This window comes from Camelus dromedarius, chromosome 13 (assembly GCF_036321535.1).
Source record: "Camelus dromedarius isolate mCamDro1 chromosome 13, mCamDro1.pat, whole genome shotgun sequence".
Lineage (NCBI taxonomy): Eukaryota > Metazoa > Chordata > Mammalia > Artiodactyla > Camelidae > Camelus > Camelus dromedarius.
In genome coordinates, this window is record NC_087448.1 from 55588412 (window position 1) to 55607311 (window position 18900).

An 18900-nucleotide genomic window follows, 5' to 3' on the forward strand; every position below is an offset into this window, starting at 1 on the left:
ACTTGTATGTGAATTGATAGTGTATTCGGGTGAAATGAATTTCCCAGCTTAATTTCTGAGGAAAATCAGATAATGAGTAAAAAAATTTTAGACATAATAAAATTGGGGTGCCTGCAGTTTATCAAGGTGAATAAATCCAGAAATCAGTTGGAAATTAATTTTGGAGCTTGGGGAATCTAGAGCTGTACTGCCTAATATAATAGCCATTAACTACATGTGCCTATTTAAACTAAGTAAAAATTAAATAAGATGACAGATTTAGTTCCTCATTCTCACTAGTCACATTCCAAATGCTCAGTAGCCAAATGTAGCTAGAGACCATTATAAGGCAACACCATGTAGAACATTTCCATCATCACAGAAAGTCCTGTCAGCTAGCGCTGGTCTCAAAGCCAGAGGAAAAGATTTTAGGAGCCATTTAGAGATTGGACAGTAGTTACTTCAGCAAACATTTTTCAAACTTCAGTCTCTCTCACTAATACTTTTTTTTTTAAAAAGACTGAAGTTAAGAAGGGTTCATCTTGAGTGGAGTTGAAAACATGCAAACAGTCTTGTGCTAAGTGTTATAATAGAAGGATGTACAAAGTGTTGTTGGCTCTAATGTAGGAGTAATCTAACTCTGCTTTAGAATGTCAGCATCTTGAAGGATGAGTAATATTTCCTGAAGAAGGAAGTAAAGGAAAATGTCAGCAGAAGTCAAGTGTGAATCAAATGTCTTGCTAGAGAATAGTAAATAAATCAAAGACCAGGAAATGAAGATGAAACTGTTGACTGTGAAGTACTAGATTGAAAGGAATAGAGTAAATGAATAGCTGGAAAGCTATAGGTGGTCAGTACAGGAAAATACAGAAAGTAAAGAGACAAGCAGATGTTCTGAACCAGAATTTAAAGTAGTGATACTTTCTATAACAGTATTATAAGAACATGATTTTTCTTATGTCCATCTTAGCAACTTACGAGTAATTACATTAGACAATAATTACTGATTATTTCCCTGAAATTCAGGTTAGGAGAAAAATACCAGACTCTTCATCCTCTGGAGACAGACCTAAATATCTACATAGTGTTTTGAAAATTTCCAGAGTGATTCTAAGAGGTGTTCCCTTTCATCTAGTGCACATCTTCTCACCTAATACACTTTTTTGATGCTGTGGGTCATGTGAAAAATTGCTTTTTCTTGTTCTCATTTTACATGACAACAATTAAGTAAAATTGAAGTATTTGGCCAGGGAATTTTATATTATTTTTAAATGCAAAAGAATATTTTCAAAGTTATATTTAGCAGTGATTAGTATCTGTTGAATATTAGGTAATAAGGTACAAGTTATACCTGTGTGTTTGTTTTTAAAATATTCTTCATGCATTATTGTGTTTCCTTTAAAATATGTGCAGATATTATTAATAAATCATTATGCCCTGACATTTGAATAGTCAATTTTTATATAACAAAGCATAAATAATGAATTTTGGGACTTACGTTTAGTAGTTCAGATTCCAAGGTGGTACCTAGGTCATGTATTTTTTATTATAAATGTTCATTTGAATTTGCCTCACTTTAAGTTGTTACCTGATATAAATTAAGTTTTAAGTCCAAAGCACTGGGAGTTTACAGAACAGTTTAAATGGTAAAATAAAGTAACTTTTTCAATAGCACCAATAATCATCTCTTAGTTTACTTTTTAAAAAATAAATCTGCATTGGACTAAATGTTATCTCAGGTTATCTTTGCTCTAACTTTCCCCAGGCTATATGCTCTGTTTGTTTAGGGGTGTTCATGTCAGGCTTGCTGATTTCTGATATCTACCTATGCACGTTGGCCCTTCTCTTTCCTTCCTCATTTCAGAGATGTCTTTTTCTGCTTTCCTTCTTTTTTTGAAAATTATTTCCTTCTCTAAGGAAATAATTTTATATTTGATCCTCTTAAATTTTTTCTGTCGTCCTCCATAACTTCTCCAAGCCATTGTATTTATTAGGGAATTTAGGGAGCATTAAATTTTAATCACATTTTTCTAGATTTTTCTAGTGTTCATTAATGTATGTACTATGCATAGTTACAACTTTAAGCAGTGACATTTCTTTATAGTACATTTTTTGTGTTACTGTTTAATGTACATTTTGTATAAGTATTTCCATGTATCAGAGTAGCCTACTTGTAAGAATAATTTAAAAGTCTACATGATATGACATTATTTACAGTCATTGTCAGCTTTAATCTGCCCTTTGGTGGTAGCTGTCTTATCCAAAATATATGTTTCAAGCATATGTTTATCTGTTATTCAAGAACTAATGTAAATATTAGTAGTATTAAATATTTAATACACTTAAAATGTGCAATAGCTCTGCGTATCTCTGTTCAGAATGCCAGAAGTTGAACTGTTGGCACATGTTCAGGCAATTGGCTTTTATCACTTGTCTACTCACCCCCTGTTGATACTGTTAACTCAAACCAGATATTAAAAGCATTTTCACTAATGAATAACAAAAGAAAACTGACTGATCTATCCTGGGAGTAGAGTGAGGTCTTGAGCACAGCACCAAATCTATTATGGATATGGGGATGTAAGAAGTGAAAGAAACTGAGTGGAGAAGAGGAACACCTACTTTTGAGTAGTTTTACAAAGATTGTAATGAAACTGTCAGGTCTGAACTCTGATTTTTTAAAGGGGTTAGGAATTGAAAGATCAGTGCATTAGAGATATATATATATGAGAATGATCATTTGTTTTTGTGAAATTTGAAGATGTTGAAGAATCTCATTTTTATTTTTTCTGTTTATATTCTGTTTTAACATTTTTAATTGATTTATAATCATTTTATAATGTGTCAAATTCCAGTGTAGAGCACAATTTTTCAGTTATACATGAACATATATATATTTATTGTCACATTTTTTTCTCTGTGAGCTACCATAAGATCTTGTATATTATTTCCCTGTGCTATACAGTATAATCTTGTTTATCTATTCTACATTTTATAAGCAGCTTATACGACTTAATAAGAAAAAAAAACCCAATCCAAAAATGGGCCAAAGACGTAAACAAGCAATTCTCCAAGGAAGAAATACAAATAATCCATAGGCACATGAAAAAATGTTCAATATCACTAATATCAGAGAAATGCAAATTAAAACTACAATGAGGTATCACCTCACACCAGTTAGAGTGGCCATCATTCAAAACTCCACAAATGACAAATGCTGGAGAGGCTGTGGAGAAAAGGGAACCCTCCTACACTGCTAGTGGGAATGCAGTTTGGTACAGCCATAGTGGAAAACAGTATGGAGATTCCTCAAAAAGACTAGGAATAGACTTACCATATGACCCAGGAATCCTGCTCCTGGGCATATATTCAGAAGGAACCCTACTTCAAAATGACACCTGCACCCCAGTGTTCATAGCAGCACTATTTACAAGAGCCAAGACATGGAAACAGCCTAAATGTCCACGAACAGATGGCTGGATAAAGAAGCTGTGGTATATTTATACAATGGAATACTATTCAGCCATAAAAACCGACAACATAACTCCATTTGCAGCAACATAGATGTTCCTGGTTAATGTCATTCTAAGTGAAGTAAGCCAGAAAGAGAAAGAAAAAATACCATATGAGATCGCTCATATGTGGAATCTAAAAAACAAAATGAACGAACAAACAAAAACAAAAGCATAAATACAAAACAGAAACAGACTCATAGACATAGAATACAAACTTGTGGTTGCCAAGGTGGCGGGGGGTGGGAAGGGACAGACTGGGATTTTAAAATGAAGAATCTCATTTTTAAAAGTACAATCAAGTATTTCATAATCATTTTATGTTACTATATTTGTAAAATATGCTCTGTAATATTCCTCTATGCTAATAGAGACATCAATGATATGAATCACAAAATGATGGATAATTTACCAGGGTTCCTCACCTGTCACACTTCTGAGAGTTACTTTGTTTTTAAGATTTCTGTGTGCACCAAATTAGATAATGTATGTCAAGAAGCTGTACTAATTCATTTATGATAGAGCTGGAAACAGTTTGGGGGCATATTTTATCTCAGGTAAAGTTACTAGTTTATCATATGTAGTTGTTCTCTTTCTCCTTATCATATTTTACAATTTTTATGATGAGATTATGGGAAATTCTACTGCATTTGTGCAGAGCAATGTAAAATGGCATAGTAATCCAGATAATTTGAAGATATGTGAATTCTACATTTTGAAGCTGGACAAAAATCTCTGTTGATTATTTGCCAGAAATCTATGAGTGGGCTTAGAATTCAGTTAGGCACCTTATTATAAAATAGCCCTGGTTTGATCTGTGATATTGGCAACAATGAAATTATTCTTAACCATATATATATATATGTGTATATATATGTATGTATGTATATGTTTCTTCTAATCAGCTTACATTTTCTTTTAGACTTCTCAAAATAATTATCTCAACTCATATTACTCAGTGGTGTAACTTGAATCCTATTACTTCCTTTTTCTGCCATAACATGAAGGCAGAATTTTTGTCTGTTTTGTTTACTACTTTAGCTCCATTACCTAGAATAGAGCCTTACATTGTAATAAGACCTCTATAAATGTTTGTTGAGTGAATGAATTCTATGTATTTCTCAGTCCTCACTGTTCAGCTGTTTATTCATTGAACCAAAGTTACCTAAAATCTGTTATGAGCCAGGCCCTAAAGTATAGCATTTTAAAAGACAAGTTAAAGGTGTTTACTTTGAGGTGAGCTCTTGTTCTAGTGGAGTGGAAATGGCTCAGTATACAACTAACCAAATAACTGCACAGAATAATTTCAGATAGTGATAAGTGCTAGATTAAAACAAAATAGATTGATTTGGTAGAAAATGTGTAAGGGTATATATACCCTAGAATTTGATGGGCAAGGAAGATCTCTCTGAGGAGATGATATTTGAGATACCTGAGTAATAAGGAGCTAGACTTGTAAAGATCTTGGGGAGAAAAACCATGATTTCATTATTCCTCCAAATAAAACTATGTAGAGGAATAAATTCCTAGATTTTGTAATATGCATTTTGTAGTCATCTACTTGCATAAAATCTCCCAAGGTTTGAGAATCTTTTTGGGGAAAAAAATTCCACACTGAAAAAGGTGATTATTTTTTCCTCTTGCAATTTTTCTCTTGGTTATCTTACACTCTGACTCCTGTTAGAGCTATTTTCTCATCCTCCAGCATTTTTTTTTGTTTTCTGCTTCATTATTTCTGCTCTTTTGTTTCCTTCCTTTTATTTTCTTTGAATTAGTATATTAATTTTCAGTCTTTTGTAAGTTTTTAAAAGTCTGTGTTTTTTGACAAACACAGTTTTGCCTGCATTCCAGGGTTTTAATGTTTTGGTTACAATTTACTTCTGTTCCAGTTTTTTTTTATCTTATTTTATTTTATTTTATTTTATTTTATTTATTTATTTATTTATTTATTTATTTATTTATTTATTTATTTATTTAATATTTTTTACTTCTGTTGCTTTTTAAAATTGTAATTTCTTCCTTACTCCACAAATTATTGAAACTTTTTAAAATTTGTAAACATTTTTAAACTTTTTAAAAATTGCTGGTTTCTAACTTAATTGTACGTAGAGGACATACCATACTGGATCATTTCTTTTGATTTGTAGAAGCTTCCCTGTTTAATAGCCTTGCCTGAAGATTTAACTTCTTAGCTTTACATTTAAGGATCTTCATGATTTAGCCCCTCCTTATCCTCCCAATTGTATCTGTTTCAGTTGCATTTCTCAAACTAGTTTAAACTTCATCTATGCCACACTTCTTCCCATTTTCAAATTGACCATGATCTCTTTTTACCCTCATGATTTTATACATGGTATGTGTGTTCTCTCCCCATCTTTAGCTCGTTAGCTCTTGGTTATCCCTCTAAACATTATGTAGCTATCATCTCTTCCTGGAATCTTTCCTGATCATCCTGGGCTGAGTGGAGGCTGTAGTACATTGTTCATATCTTTGTCATACCATTTATTACACTGTACAATTTATTGGTTGAATACTTGTCTGCCTCCCTTACTAGACTGTGTACTCCTTGAGGCCTTGGACTGGGACTGTGATTTATTTTTCTTCTTAGTGTCCTCAGTACATACAAGAGTAGGTGTCACACAGTGGGTGTTTAATAAATGATTTTTTAGATGAATGAATAAACTTAACTTCCTGCCATTTTCCTGAGCATCTTATTATAGTTTAAAAGAGCTTGTTTATCCTTTTTTAGTTAATACCAGGATATCTTAGTTGTGTGTATGCTGTTTGGTTTCCTTAGTTTGATTTCTTTTCCCCAAGTTTGTAGTGAATGAATTCATTCACTACAGTAGTGTAGTGAAGGAATTACTAGTATTTTATAGGGCTCCTAGTACAACCAGCACTGATAGATGATCATAATTGAAAGAGATAACATGTATGTAAAGCACACAGCATGGTGTGACACAGCAAGCAGTACATTGGGTCTTGGACCCCATTAAGAATTTAATGAAATCTAATGAAAATAGTGAATCCTTTCCTAGAAGACTGTAATATCTACAGAAAGTTTTATGTACAATTCTGGATGGTTCACAGACCCTTTGAGTGGATGTCTGTGGCCCCCAGGTTAAGAACTCCTTGCCTTAAACCAGTGCTGGCCTCAGGTAACATCCTTCAGTAATTCACTACCTCTACCAAATTCTAACACTAATAAGGAAAGGAGTGAAAGAAACAAAATGGGTTAAAAAAGTTTTAAAGGACCATGGATTTGTTTGAGATTGATTTTAAAAAAATGTTTTCGAAGTAAAAGCAAACTGAAGGTCCTTCAGCCCACTTTCAAAATTGTAAGTTTCTGTAAACAACTATTGGATCACAGTGGTAATCAAGAAGAAAATAGCAGAAAATTTAAAAAACGATAGTGAAAGCATTCTATTATAGTTAAACTGAGTAAAATTCATAGTTTGAAGTGCACATATTACTAAAGAAAGAATAAAATAGGTTATTCAACTGAAAAGGTTAGAAACAACATGGTAAGCCTACGGAAAACAAAAGAAAGGGGATAATACAAGTTGAGAATAGAAATTAATGCATTAAAAGAAACCTACTTAGATGACTACTGTAACCTCCTGACAGGTCTTCCTGTATCTGGTGTCTACACTGCAGCCAGGGTGATCCTTCATAGCACTGCTTGCTCACAAGACCCTTCATAACCCGACTCCTGACTACTTTTCCCCACATTTCTCACCTTTTTCTTGTAACCCTTTTTCCCCAACCGTTAATCTCCTCCTGCACTACTCTCCAACTATATAGAACAAAAGAACTTCTTTTGGTGCACTGAATATGATAAACCGTTGATAAGATTTCCTCTCCTGGAGCTTTGTATTTGTTCTTCTCTGTACCTTAAAGGCCTTCCCTTTCTTCTTGCCTAGCTAGTTCCTGCTCAGGCTTCAGAACTCAGCTTAAAGTTTACATTCTCTAGAAAGCCATTAAACACAAACACACACTTGCACACACATATGCTCAGGTAACAGACTAAGATACTTGGTCCTGTGTGCTCTGATAGTACTTAACTTCTCTCATAGCACTTACCACCAGTCAATATCAAAGAAATATTTGAAGAAGAGTAGTAATTGAGATACACCATCAGAAAACATGTTTCTAAAGTTACAGTATTTAAAATGATTAAAATAAAAACATATTTCAGACCAGAAGAATATTTTGTGTGCTAAGGAAAGTGTCTTAAATTTAGTAAATTGTATTGGTTAGCTCTCTGGGGAAAGAAATATTTTTGGATCTTCTCCAGATAAATTTTAGGTGCATTAAAGAACTAAATATAAGCAATTAAATTATATAAAACTAGAAGAAAAGAGAACCTAGCATTTTTATCAAAACCTCTAGGTCAGCATTGTCCAATGGAAATATAATGCCAATCACATAAGTAATTTTAAAAAATTTAGTAGCCACATTAAGAAAAGTAAACACAGGAGAAATTAATTGTAATGATGTTTTATTTAACCCAATATGTTCAAAATATTATTTCAATATGTAATCAATATAAAAATTATTGACAGAGTATTTTGCATTGTTGAGTTTTTTGTACTGCCTTTGAAAGCCAGCGTATACTTTACACTTACAGCAATGTCCATATAGACAAAAACAAGCCACATTTCAAGCGCTAATAACCAACCACAGATTAAATTTAAAAGCAACAGAGGATGTCACAAAGGAAAAAATAGGGAATATCAGCTACAGGAAAAATAAACAGTTGTATTAAAAAATTAAGAAGACAAAATGGGAGAATATTTGCAGTATAATATAGTTGTTTTTGATGATGATGATGCAAAGAATTTATATGAATTGCTAAGAACATGTAAGACCCCAAAAGATAAAGGGTAAGATGACAAACAGCCAGTTTATAAAAAAGCTAGTAGCAAATGTAAAGGTAGCATTTAACTGCACTAATAATCAAAGAAGTGCAAATTAAAACAATAGTAATGTACTATTTTCATCTATCAAGGTAGCAGAAAGTTTAAAACTATAATTTCTAGGATTGCAGAGAATGTGGTTAAAGGGTGTTTGAGAATTCATAAAACCCCTTTAAAAAGCACTTTAGCAACAGACACTATTTCTGTTTCTGGGAATAATATATCATAAGGAAACAGTACTAATTATAGAGAGGGGAAAACTGCATACCAGAGTGCTCACTTTTGCGCTGTGTATAATCATGGAAAAATGGAGAACTTCCTGAATTTCTTAATTAAGAGAATGGTTAAGTAGTTTATGGTATAGTCAGTCATTTGATGACATACTTTGAGTAATAACATGGAAAAGTCTTTTTTATAATATTAAACCAAAAAAAGATAGAAAATTGGAGGTCTTATTTTCCCCCTTAAATATAAGGGGGAAGACTAAGCCTACGCATAGAGAACAAGTCTAAGAAATTTATCAGAATGTTGACAATGAGGATTAAGATAGAAGAACTTCAGATTTTTTCCAGTGTTTTGTGTTTCTGTTTTTCAGATGTCAGAAAATTAGTGTGTATTACCTCTATAATGAAAAGAAAACTACTCACAATTACGGGATTAATTTAACATTTTCATGTATAATTTGAGGTGTCAGACTAATTCAGGTGTGCTCTTCTCATGCTTTACTATCAACTTATACTTTTAGAAAAACACAATACTTGATAACTGATGAAGTAAGCATAGATGATCCAGATATTGTGTGATTTGCCTCCATCCTTGTTTCAGGGTGAAGTTTACTGACTTTCCAATAAAGTCCTCTTTTTTTTTTTATTCCTTTACTTTTGGCTTAAGTCTGACCTCCAGAAAAGTGAAGTAATACTTTTTTAAACAAATGTGTAATCCCCATTTTCCTTCCCAGTTTCATATGATTGAATAGCTCACATTACTCGCATTTAATGTGTTGATGAACTGATTTATTCTATTATTCTTTTGATTAATATTTCTTCCCCTCATTTTAAGGTTATTCTGGTACAAGTTAACCCAGGGGAAGCATTTACAATAAGAAGAGAAGATGGACAATTTCAGTGCATTACAGGTAAGAATGATAATTTATTATCGTTTGAGAAAAGACTAAAATTCATGATGCCTAAAAGTGTGTGCTTGTGGTCTCTTCCTTTCATTCCCTCTACCACCACACCAAGGCACAAACTCTGAATACCTTATGGCTTAACTATTGCAGTAGCATCCTAATTAGTCTCTGCCCTGATTTCTTGATTAATCTTACTATATTGTTGATGTCACTTTTCTGCTTGGAAATCTTCAGTGAATTCAGTTTAGGCTCATTAGTCTTTTTGGAAGATCATTTCATCTTTCTTGTCTTGGTTCCCACTTTCCTTTCAATACTGTTTCCCTTCAGTCTTGCTAAGTTAGCTTATTCCACTGTCTCTGAACCTTTCTTATACTTTCTGTACTATTCTTCTTATCTAGAATTTACCCATATTTCTATCACTTCCAGCCTATACAGATGCTTTCAGACTGCGCTCAGATCTTATCTTTTTAAAGGTTTTTTGTAAAGTCTTTAGTAAGCATCCCTTCCACTCTGTAGCCAACCCCCTCCCCACATTTGTGCCAAACAAGAATGTCTCCAGGTATCATCAAAGGTTCCCTGGGAAGCGAAAAATCACCCCCAGTTGAGAACCACTACCCTATGCGAAGATAAGAACAACAAAAAGGTCACCAGCTTTGGAATTAGAGAACCTAGATTTAAATCTCAACTCTGCCACTTATTAGGTGTGTGAACTTTTGCATGCATAGTGGTTATTTAACTTCATCATACATGTTTCTCATCTGTGAGTTTCCTATCCCTGTTAATAATAGCACACCTCATAGGATAGTTGTGAGGGTTAATTAATATACATATAAAGTACTCTAAACTAGACCTCGCACATATGATGCATTCAGTAGATGGTGACGACGGATGCTGTGATGGTGTTTAATAGAAAATGAACCCATCTCATAAAACCCCAAAACACTTCTTGTAATACTTCTTCTAGTTAATATTTTTAAAGCTATTTAAATTTTGTATGTTTAGTGGGATGGGAAGAGACAGACTGGGAGTTTGAAATTTGTAGATACTAACAGGCGTATGTAGAATAGATAAACAAGACTATACTGTATGGCACAGGGAAATATATACAAGATCTTGTGGTAGCTCACAGTGAAAAAGAATGCGGCAATGAATATATGTATGTTTATGTATGACTGAAAAGTTGTGCTCTACACTGGGAATTGACACAACATTGTAAACTGGCTATAACTCAATATAAATAAATAAATAAATAATTAATTAATTAAAATAAATTTTGTATGTTTAGCTTAGTATGTTTATTCAGTCTCTCCAACTAAGTTTTAAGCACTTTATGGGCAGATGCCATTTCTTACATTTCTTTGTATTGCCTTCAGTTCTTGGCCTTTTGCATATTGGGTACCTAATAGTTTCTGCTTTCATTTGAAAAGAGCATGTTAGGAGTAGAGTGACCATATGCTTTATTGTCCAAACCAGGATACTCTAAGAGTGGAAGTGGACCCTAGCAATTACTCCAAGACGATTGGTGTCAGCCAAGATTATCCCTCACTCCCTATTTAACCTGGGCTGTCAAATCGATTTAATCAAAGAAATAGACCTAACGCTTTCTAGAGAAGCAGTTGGCCCAATAATTACAATTAAAACTTTTGCCATCTAAACCTTACAGACATCTTAGAGTTAGCACTTTCTCTAAGTTAATTTAAGTCTTTTGAGCAGCAGTCATTTGGTAAGTTCACAAATAATGAAGTTATTTGGAAGGGTCCACGTATTATGGACTTCAAAGAAACCAGGTAGTAGAATTTATAAGCAGTATAATAAACTTCGCCGGTCTTTACATGTCAATTAGGTTTTCATAAAAATAATTTTATTTTTATACTTGGTACCTCTTAGAATGTAAGTTTTTAATAGAACACACACCTTAGGTTTATTTGTACATCTCTTTTCAAATTATTTTCTATACATACTGTTTATGATGGAAGCATTTTTTTTCTTCCAGTTTTATTGAGATATAATTGGCATATAGCACTCTGTAAGTTTAAGGTATACAGTGTAACAACTTGACTTAGATACATCATGAAATAATTACCACAGTAAGTGTAGAGAACATTCATATGATGGAAGCATTTTAGGTAATATAACATTCATCTTTTCAAACATGTCTGCTAATGGGGATACTCATTTATTGTTTTAGTGTGACTTAAAGTGCAAAAACTGATGGTTGCCATTGGATACCAGACTTTGAATTTTAAATAACTTATTTTTTTTTAAATTTTTTTGGCAAGGAGAGGTAATTAGTTTTTTTTTTAATCTTATTTAAATGGAGGTCTTTAGGGATTGCACCCAGGACCTCATGCATGCTAAGCACGCACTCTACTACTGAACTATACCCTCCCCCTAATAACTTACATTTTAAAAGTCAGTTTGTAACTGTAATTTGTAAACCCCCTCTCTCATAAAATCAATTAAATTGATTTTTTTATGTAGCAGTTATCCCTTAAGTCAGGACCAAAAAACCTGTCTAGTTTATAATGTGTCTGTGGTACTAACGATATCCTAGTAGTAGGAATTGACTACCATATGAAGATATTTTTAGGCAGGGACATACCCTTTGCTTTGTTAGATTGTAAGAGTGGGGACTGTTTTAAAGTTACTGCTGGACAGAGTTTTAAAAACACAGGAAAATTTAGAGGGAGCCATACAGAAAGTAAAAAAGCTCTCCCCTCTTTATATTTTTGTCTGTTCCAAATTTTAAAATTGAGATATAGATGGAAGGTAATAGTGAACAAAAGACTGGGCTTGAAGTCTTTGTAAAGCCCAATGTGCCCTCACTCCAAGCAAGAGAAGACAGGAGGAGAAAAGACTAAGGACTGCTAGAGCTCATCCTTTCCTCGCTTTTCTTGCTCTTTGCCCTCACTAGTTTCTATCACATGGAAATCATCTTCTTGACCTAATTCTTGAGCTAGGTGAAAAGTAAAAGTATAAATAGAAGTGGGGGCAACATATGAGAAAGAGAAAGTCTTAAGGGAGGAAAATCATATACCTTTGAAACTGATAAAAAATAGGGTCCCTAAGGCATCAAGTTAGGAAAGCTTTTCTTTTCTCTTCATAGCCACCATGTTAATAAAACAAACCTCTATAGTAAAACCTAAAGAATTAAGATAAATCCAGTGTAAGTTAATAAGCATTTGAATTAAAGACTTCTTTAAAATAGTTTTATAACCTGTCAAGAAATTATAGAAACAAAAACCAAGTTAAAGGATCACAGGGAACATTAGATATCTAAATAATCCCCATATTTTACTGGAGATTCAGAATTTGTGAGTTATAACTAGTTGTGGGTAGAGCTCAATATAGTACTTTTTTCTACATATAGCATACTGCTTGGATAGACAAATTGCTAATATTTTTTTTCATGAATTTACTAAGTCTCTGCTGAGGTATTCTGTGCCAGCTGCAAGGGCTTCAAAGAAAACTATGACACAGTTCCTGCCATTCAAGAACACAGTGTATGTAGGAGGGGAAAGGTAGGGAGACTGACAGTTGTAAAAAGAACCATTAGAGATATGCATAGGGTATTGTGGGAGCATAGTGGGATGTAATCACAGAGTGATTACGTCAGGAAAAAACTATTCAAAGAAAAAGTGACATATGCCCTGTCTTTAAGGAAAATAACAGTTGGCCAAATGGACAAAAGGGGTCTCAAGAAAGCATCTTAGGCAGAGGGAATAGTGTACAAAAAGCAACAGAAGGAAAGAACAACTTATTTGAATAACTGTAAAGAGGTCAGAATTGCTAAAAAGTTGTATAAAGGGAATGTGGACAGAGAAGATCTGAAAATATAGTCAGCTTTTGAAATGGCTTGACTGCTAAACTAAGAACTTTAACTATTATAAAGGTGAGGAAGTGCCATCGAAGGAGATCATGCAAGAGAGGTAAAATCCAATTTACAGTTTGGAAAGATAAATGACATCTTCCTATTCTGTTAATATGAGGTCATTGGTTAACCTGAAAATCTCCCTACTTCAGACATCTGGAAATGTTCAATAAAATGTAACAAGTATTCTTTTAAATGCATTGTATAGCTTCTCTTTTCCCTCTACCCCTAAAAAGGGGGGGGGGTAGAAATTGTCCAGAAATAAGGACTTTTTAATATTTATTTTTAAAATACATTTCATATTTATAATGAAAATAATATTCTTTATTTGATTTGATCATTTTTAATTGTTCCATACCATTCTTTCTGAGTCTAATGCAGGATTTGATGCCTGTCTTTCCTTACCCTTTGCCTTATTTTATGTTCTTTTAGACAATGCACAGCTCTTTAAATATCTAAAAGTATAGTTCCCTGCCTTTTACCACTTTCCAGTTTGCCGTTCTGCTCATTGGTTTATTTAGTTATACTACCTGATTCTAACCTATACTTCATTTTTGCCATCTTAAGCCATTACTCATCGGTTTTAAAACAAATTCATCATCACTTTTGAAATCAAAGTACTATCTTGAATCTGTTTTTTTTTCTATTAAAAGTTATTTTGAAATACCTAACAACTTGATGTTTTTATGGTTTTTTTAGTGAAGTACATTGATAGCATGTCAACAAATTGTCTTGTATAATGGTAGATATTACGAAAATTCATTTTTGTCTGGTAATTGTGTATAAGAATGTAAAAATTCATTGAGTGAATAAATCTTAAGGTTCAGTATTTTTAACATTTTTTATTGAGTAATAGTCATTTTACAATGTTGTGTCAAATTCCAGTATAGAGCACAATTTTTCAATTATACATGAACATACATATATTCATTGTCACATTTTTTTTCTCTGTAAGCTTAAGGTTTAGTATTAAAAGCTCTTTGTAACAAGTACCTAAAGAGCCCTTCTTAGTTTTGTTTTGTGGGGAGTTATACAGAACAGAGAGTTAACCAAAGTTTCTGAGTTTGGGTTACTTGTAAGGTCCTAAAAGCATATTTTTTAGAGAGTATGTGATGAACTCTTAAGATCCCTGTTGTAGAGCTGGCTTTCCTGGCAAAACATTGCTACCCAACCTTCAGACATCATCTGTTCTGTGAAGTGTGTGCAGACAAGATCTTTCTTCAGTTTCTCTCCCCTCCTACCTGTGGATACACATACAGAAATAATTGAGGGCAGAAATTAAGTTTTATATATGTTTGTAGACCTAGTGCCTTGCTTAGCACACAGCACATAGAGAATGATCAGTAAATGTTTAATTAAATTGAATGAGAAAGAGAAAAAACTAATCTTTCTTGAGCATTTCTATGTGACAAGTAAATGAAGTCTTTATAGACAGTTTTATCTAAATATCCTACTTACTGAGAGGCAGGTTTAGCTTTCTTTTTTCTTCCCCCTTTTCTTTCTTGACACCTCAAAATGAATAAATAGGACTAAAGAATAAGAATTTGTTAATTAAAAATCTAATGGTTTTACATTGTTATGGGACTTCTACTGTGGTGTGATTCCATGCTGCCCATGCCAGATAGAAATTTATATATATATATATATATATATGAATATTTAGACCAGTTATGCTTGAACAGTTTTTATATACTCTGGCTCCTTCAAATGATATATTTTTAGGAGAAAAAGATATTCATTATTATTTAATTTTATTAACCTAATAAGGCAGTAGTTAAGTGCATGCTACCTGGGTTTGAGTTTTAGTTCTACCACTTACTGTTATATCAGTCAGATTATATTAAGCAATTCAGTGATTATTTTTACATCTGTCTTATACTTGTTTATTTGGAGAAAGACAGAGTGTGTGTGTGTGTGTCTGTTCATTATAGAGAACTTGGACTATAATTAGTCATAGAGATTATTATAAGAAATTAGACCATACCTTTTGGATATACTATTTATATTATAAAACCCAAAGACCTACATCAGATATATCAACCCGAGTTATATTGATCATGGATTAACCGATCTCCATTTCGATGATTTGTTTTGCAACATTGCTTCCACAGTTGCGTTTCAGCACCAGTGAGGACCTTATATTCTTCATTCATTCATTCAGTATTCAGTAAGAGACAAAAGTCAAATAAACAAGCACTCTTTACTTATTTCCTCAAGCTTGTTTGACAGACTTTCTCATACATCTTTATGGAAAGATAAAATAAAATTTGATCACTGGCCCACTGCCAGTCTGAAGCTTTGTCTTATGTTATATTATCCAGGACTTTGTTCTTTAAGGCTCTCTTTCTCTGCATTTTTAATCAGTAAGCTTTGACAAAAATAAATGACATGTTTATAAAATTATCAGATATGAGACAGTTACCAAGGATGACTTGGTTTGAGGAGCCAGAGCCCAAATGAGGTGATGAGGATCTTGTGTACATGGGAGGTAGATAGTGGGGTCCGGCAAGGAGAATCAGAACCTGAGCGTGTGAGGAAGGGATCCTCATGGCATGACAGGAGGTATCAGAACCCAAGGAAGCCCCATCCACACTGGGGGGCAGCCTAGCATAGGAAATGAGAGCCTCAGTTGAGTAGGGAAGTTATCCTCATAGAGGACTGGCCTGGTGTGGATTAGAGCCCAAGCAGAGTAAGGAGGTAATCCACATGGTGGGCTGAAGGGTAGCATGGCCTGATGTGGGAAGTCAGATCCCAAATGTGGTGAGAAGAGAATATACACAAAACTGGAGTGGGCGGCCCAGCAAAGGGCATTCGAGATTGTGTGTGACCTCACGGAGCCAAGGAGAGAAGGACATCCACATGGGGGTGGGGGGCAGGGAGCTCAACATGGGATGTCAGAGTCTGAGTGGGGTGAGGCCTGCAACCCCGCTAGGAAGGTCACCCAGTGTGGGGGTGTGGGGAGACAAGGTGAGGTGAGGAGAACATCTGCCAGGAGCAAGAATGGTAGCAGAGACGGAAGACTGATTACATACACGGGACAAAATGAAAGAAGCCGTTATATTAAGAATTATGAGAGCAGAGAAGGAGTCATAGATGTGGAAAGGGAGGAAACAGGAATGAATCCTGTGGCAACTGAGTCAGAAAAATCATACATTTCTGATTCTTGGTCTGGGGCAGAGAACATTCAAGATGAGACTAGAACATATTGTTATCCCAGAAAGAAGAAAGTGCTCAAAAATGGATGGAGCCATGTCAAAAGGACATCATGGCCTGCTTGGAGGAGCTTCCACTAGCAAAATTGAGCATAATTTGAGTATAAAAATAATGTTAGAAATGGATTAAAGCCCACTGAATAAAAAGGGAAACTGAGTTCACACAAATATGAATAAATAAATGAATAAATTGAAGGTCTGATGAAAAATGGACTGTTTACACAGTTTCTTGGGGTTTGGCTTGAGTAATGTTGCGCCACCATGCACTTCACAATCGCAGAGGGCTTCATCAAGGCTACCACAGTGGGCCAGGTGGGCTGAGTCTTCTTCATGGCTGTAATGAACATCACTGGAGCTGGCCTTTATGTTCTGCAGATTCCTGAGCGCTTCTTCCCTGGAAAATTTGACATTTGGTTCCAGTCTCTTCAGATCTTCCACATCCTGGTGGTGGCAGTAGCTTTTGTCCACTTCTGTGAGGTCTCCAACCTTCAGGAATTTCATTATGGCCTAGAAGGTGGCTGCACTGACAACTCCTTCCTTGGAGCCACCCCTCAGGGCACAGGAGGAACTTCCGAGGTGCTTTTACAATAACTTCTTTGCTGAAGTGAGAGAAAGAGTCTGAATTATCTGTTTCCAAAAGAAACCTCTTAGAGAATTCAGTACCAACCAAGTTTCAGTCCACTTCACATTCGCTGGGCAATAAACTCTCCATTCCCTATGGTTAAACTTAGCCATCCCCCTCAGTAAGGCAACTCCTAACCCCTCGCAGAGACAGGACTTTGAAGCTCATGTTGGAGTTTTACCCCTCCTACAACCATCTGGGTAAAAATGATAGATTGAGACTCTTTAGAAATTCTGTTTCTGGAAGAAAATGTCCCTCACTTACCCCCATCCTTACTTTGTAACCTGGCTTGTAACAGGCTATCCAATATTGTGGCACACTTTTCAAAACAGCTGTAACCTGGTCCCATCTTTCTCTGTCCTGGACCTGCTCACACAGCAGGAAGAGCAAAGCCACCAACTTTTACACAGGCTAATCATGGAAGTATGTCCAGGCCTTAAATAATTTGAGTTTTAATTTTTTTTCTTGTCAGAGTAATGTAAAATTAAAATGGGGAAAAGATATTTAATACTAAGTTTTAAAAAGAAATCTGCTATCATTGCTGTGCTTCTTGATGCAGACTATGATGATAATAAAGGAGTACAGAAGACACTTGGCATTCAAAGATTTAAAAAAAAAACTCCCCACAGGATACTTATTGATTAAAGGCAAAAAAAATAATAATAAAAAATATAGTAACTTTACGGTGATGAAGCCTGGCATACACCATCTCAATCATGATCAAATTGTATGTCATCAGTAAAGTCAGAAATCAAAATTGTGTGCTACCTGATATGATGCATTAAGAGGAACATGGTGTCACTTCTGCGATATTTCTGCCAAAAATGCTTGATCTGAATTTAAACATAAGGAAACAGTACAAACTCAAATCAAGAGACATTCTACAAAATAACTAGCTCATAGTCTTCAAAAGTTGAGATCATGAAAGTCAAGGAAAGACCAAGGAACTGTTCAGGATGATAGACTAAAGGGACATGCCAACTAAATGCAGTATGTAATTCTGAACTAGATCCTTTTTCTGGAAAGCACATTATTAGGACAATTGGTGAATCTTAAATGGGGTTTGAAAATTAGATGGTTTATAGTTTTTTAGGGCTTCCATAGCACAGGACCACAAACTGAACAGAAATTTAATGTCTCACAATCCTGGAGGCTAGAAGTTCAAAGTCGGGGTGTATCAGTAGGATCTCCTTCTGACGGAGACTTTATGTCTCTTTCCTAACTTCTAGTGATCGCCAGTAATCCTTAGGATTTCTTGGCTTGTAGATCCATCACTCCAATCTCTGCCTTCATCTTCACATGGTATTCTCCTTGTGTCTCTGTGTCTTCACATGGCTGTCTTCTTGAAAGAATACCATATTGGATTAATACCACACTTTACTCCAGCATCACCTCATCTTAATTAATTATATCTACAGTGACCTTATTCCCAAATAAAATGCTCAAAATTCCCAAATAAAGTCACACTCTGAAGTACTAGTACTTAAACATATCTTTTTAGGGGAACACAGTTCCCCCAAACTGATAGTGATGAGATAGTGATAGGTATTAATGTTAATTTCCTGGTTTTGATGGTTATGTGGTTATATCAGAGAATGCCCTTATTTATAAGAAATGCATACTAAAGTATGCCATGGGTAATGGGTCATCATGTCA

At 34.4% G+C, this 18900-nt stretch overlaps 1 protein-coding gene across 4 annotated transcripts in view; it reads left to right on the top strand.

Annotated features, from left to right (window-relative positions):
• FNDC3A (fibronectin type III domain containing 3A) overlaps positions 1–18900 on the top strand; it is a 138584-nt gene that overhangs the window by 41309 nt on the left and 78375 nt on the right. For all 4 annotated transcript variants that reach the window (XM_010995195.3, XM_064493162.1, XM_064493163.1 and 1 more), the window contains one exon: positions 9470–9545. In XM_010995195.3, coding sequence (XP_010993497.1) covers positions 9470–9545 — 76 coding nt within the window. The remainder of the gene's footprint in view (positions 1–9469; positions 9546–18900) is intronic.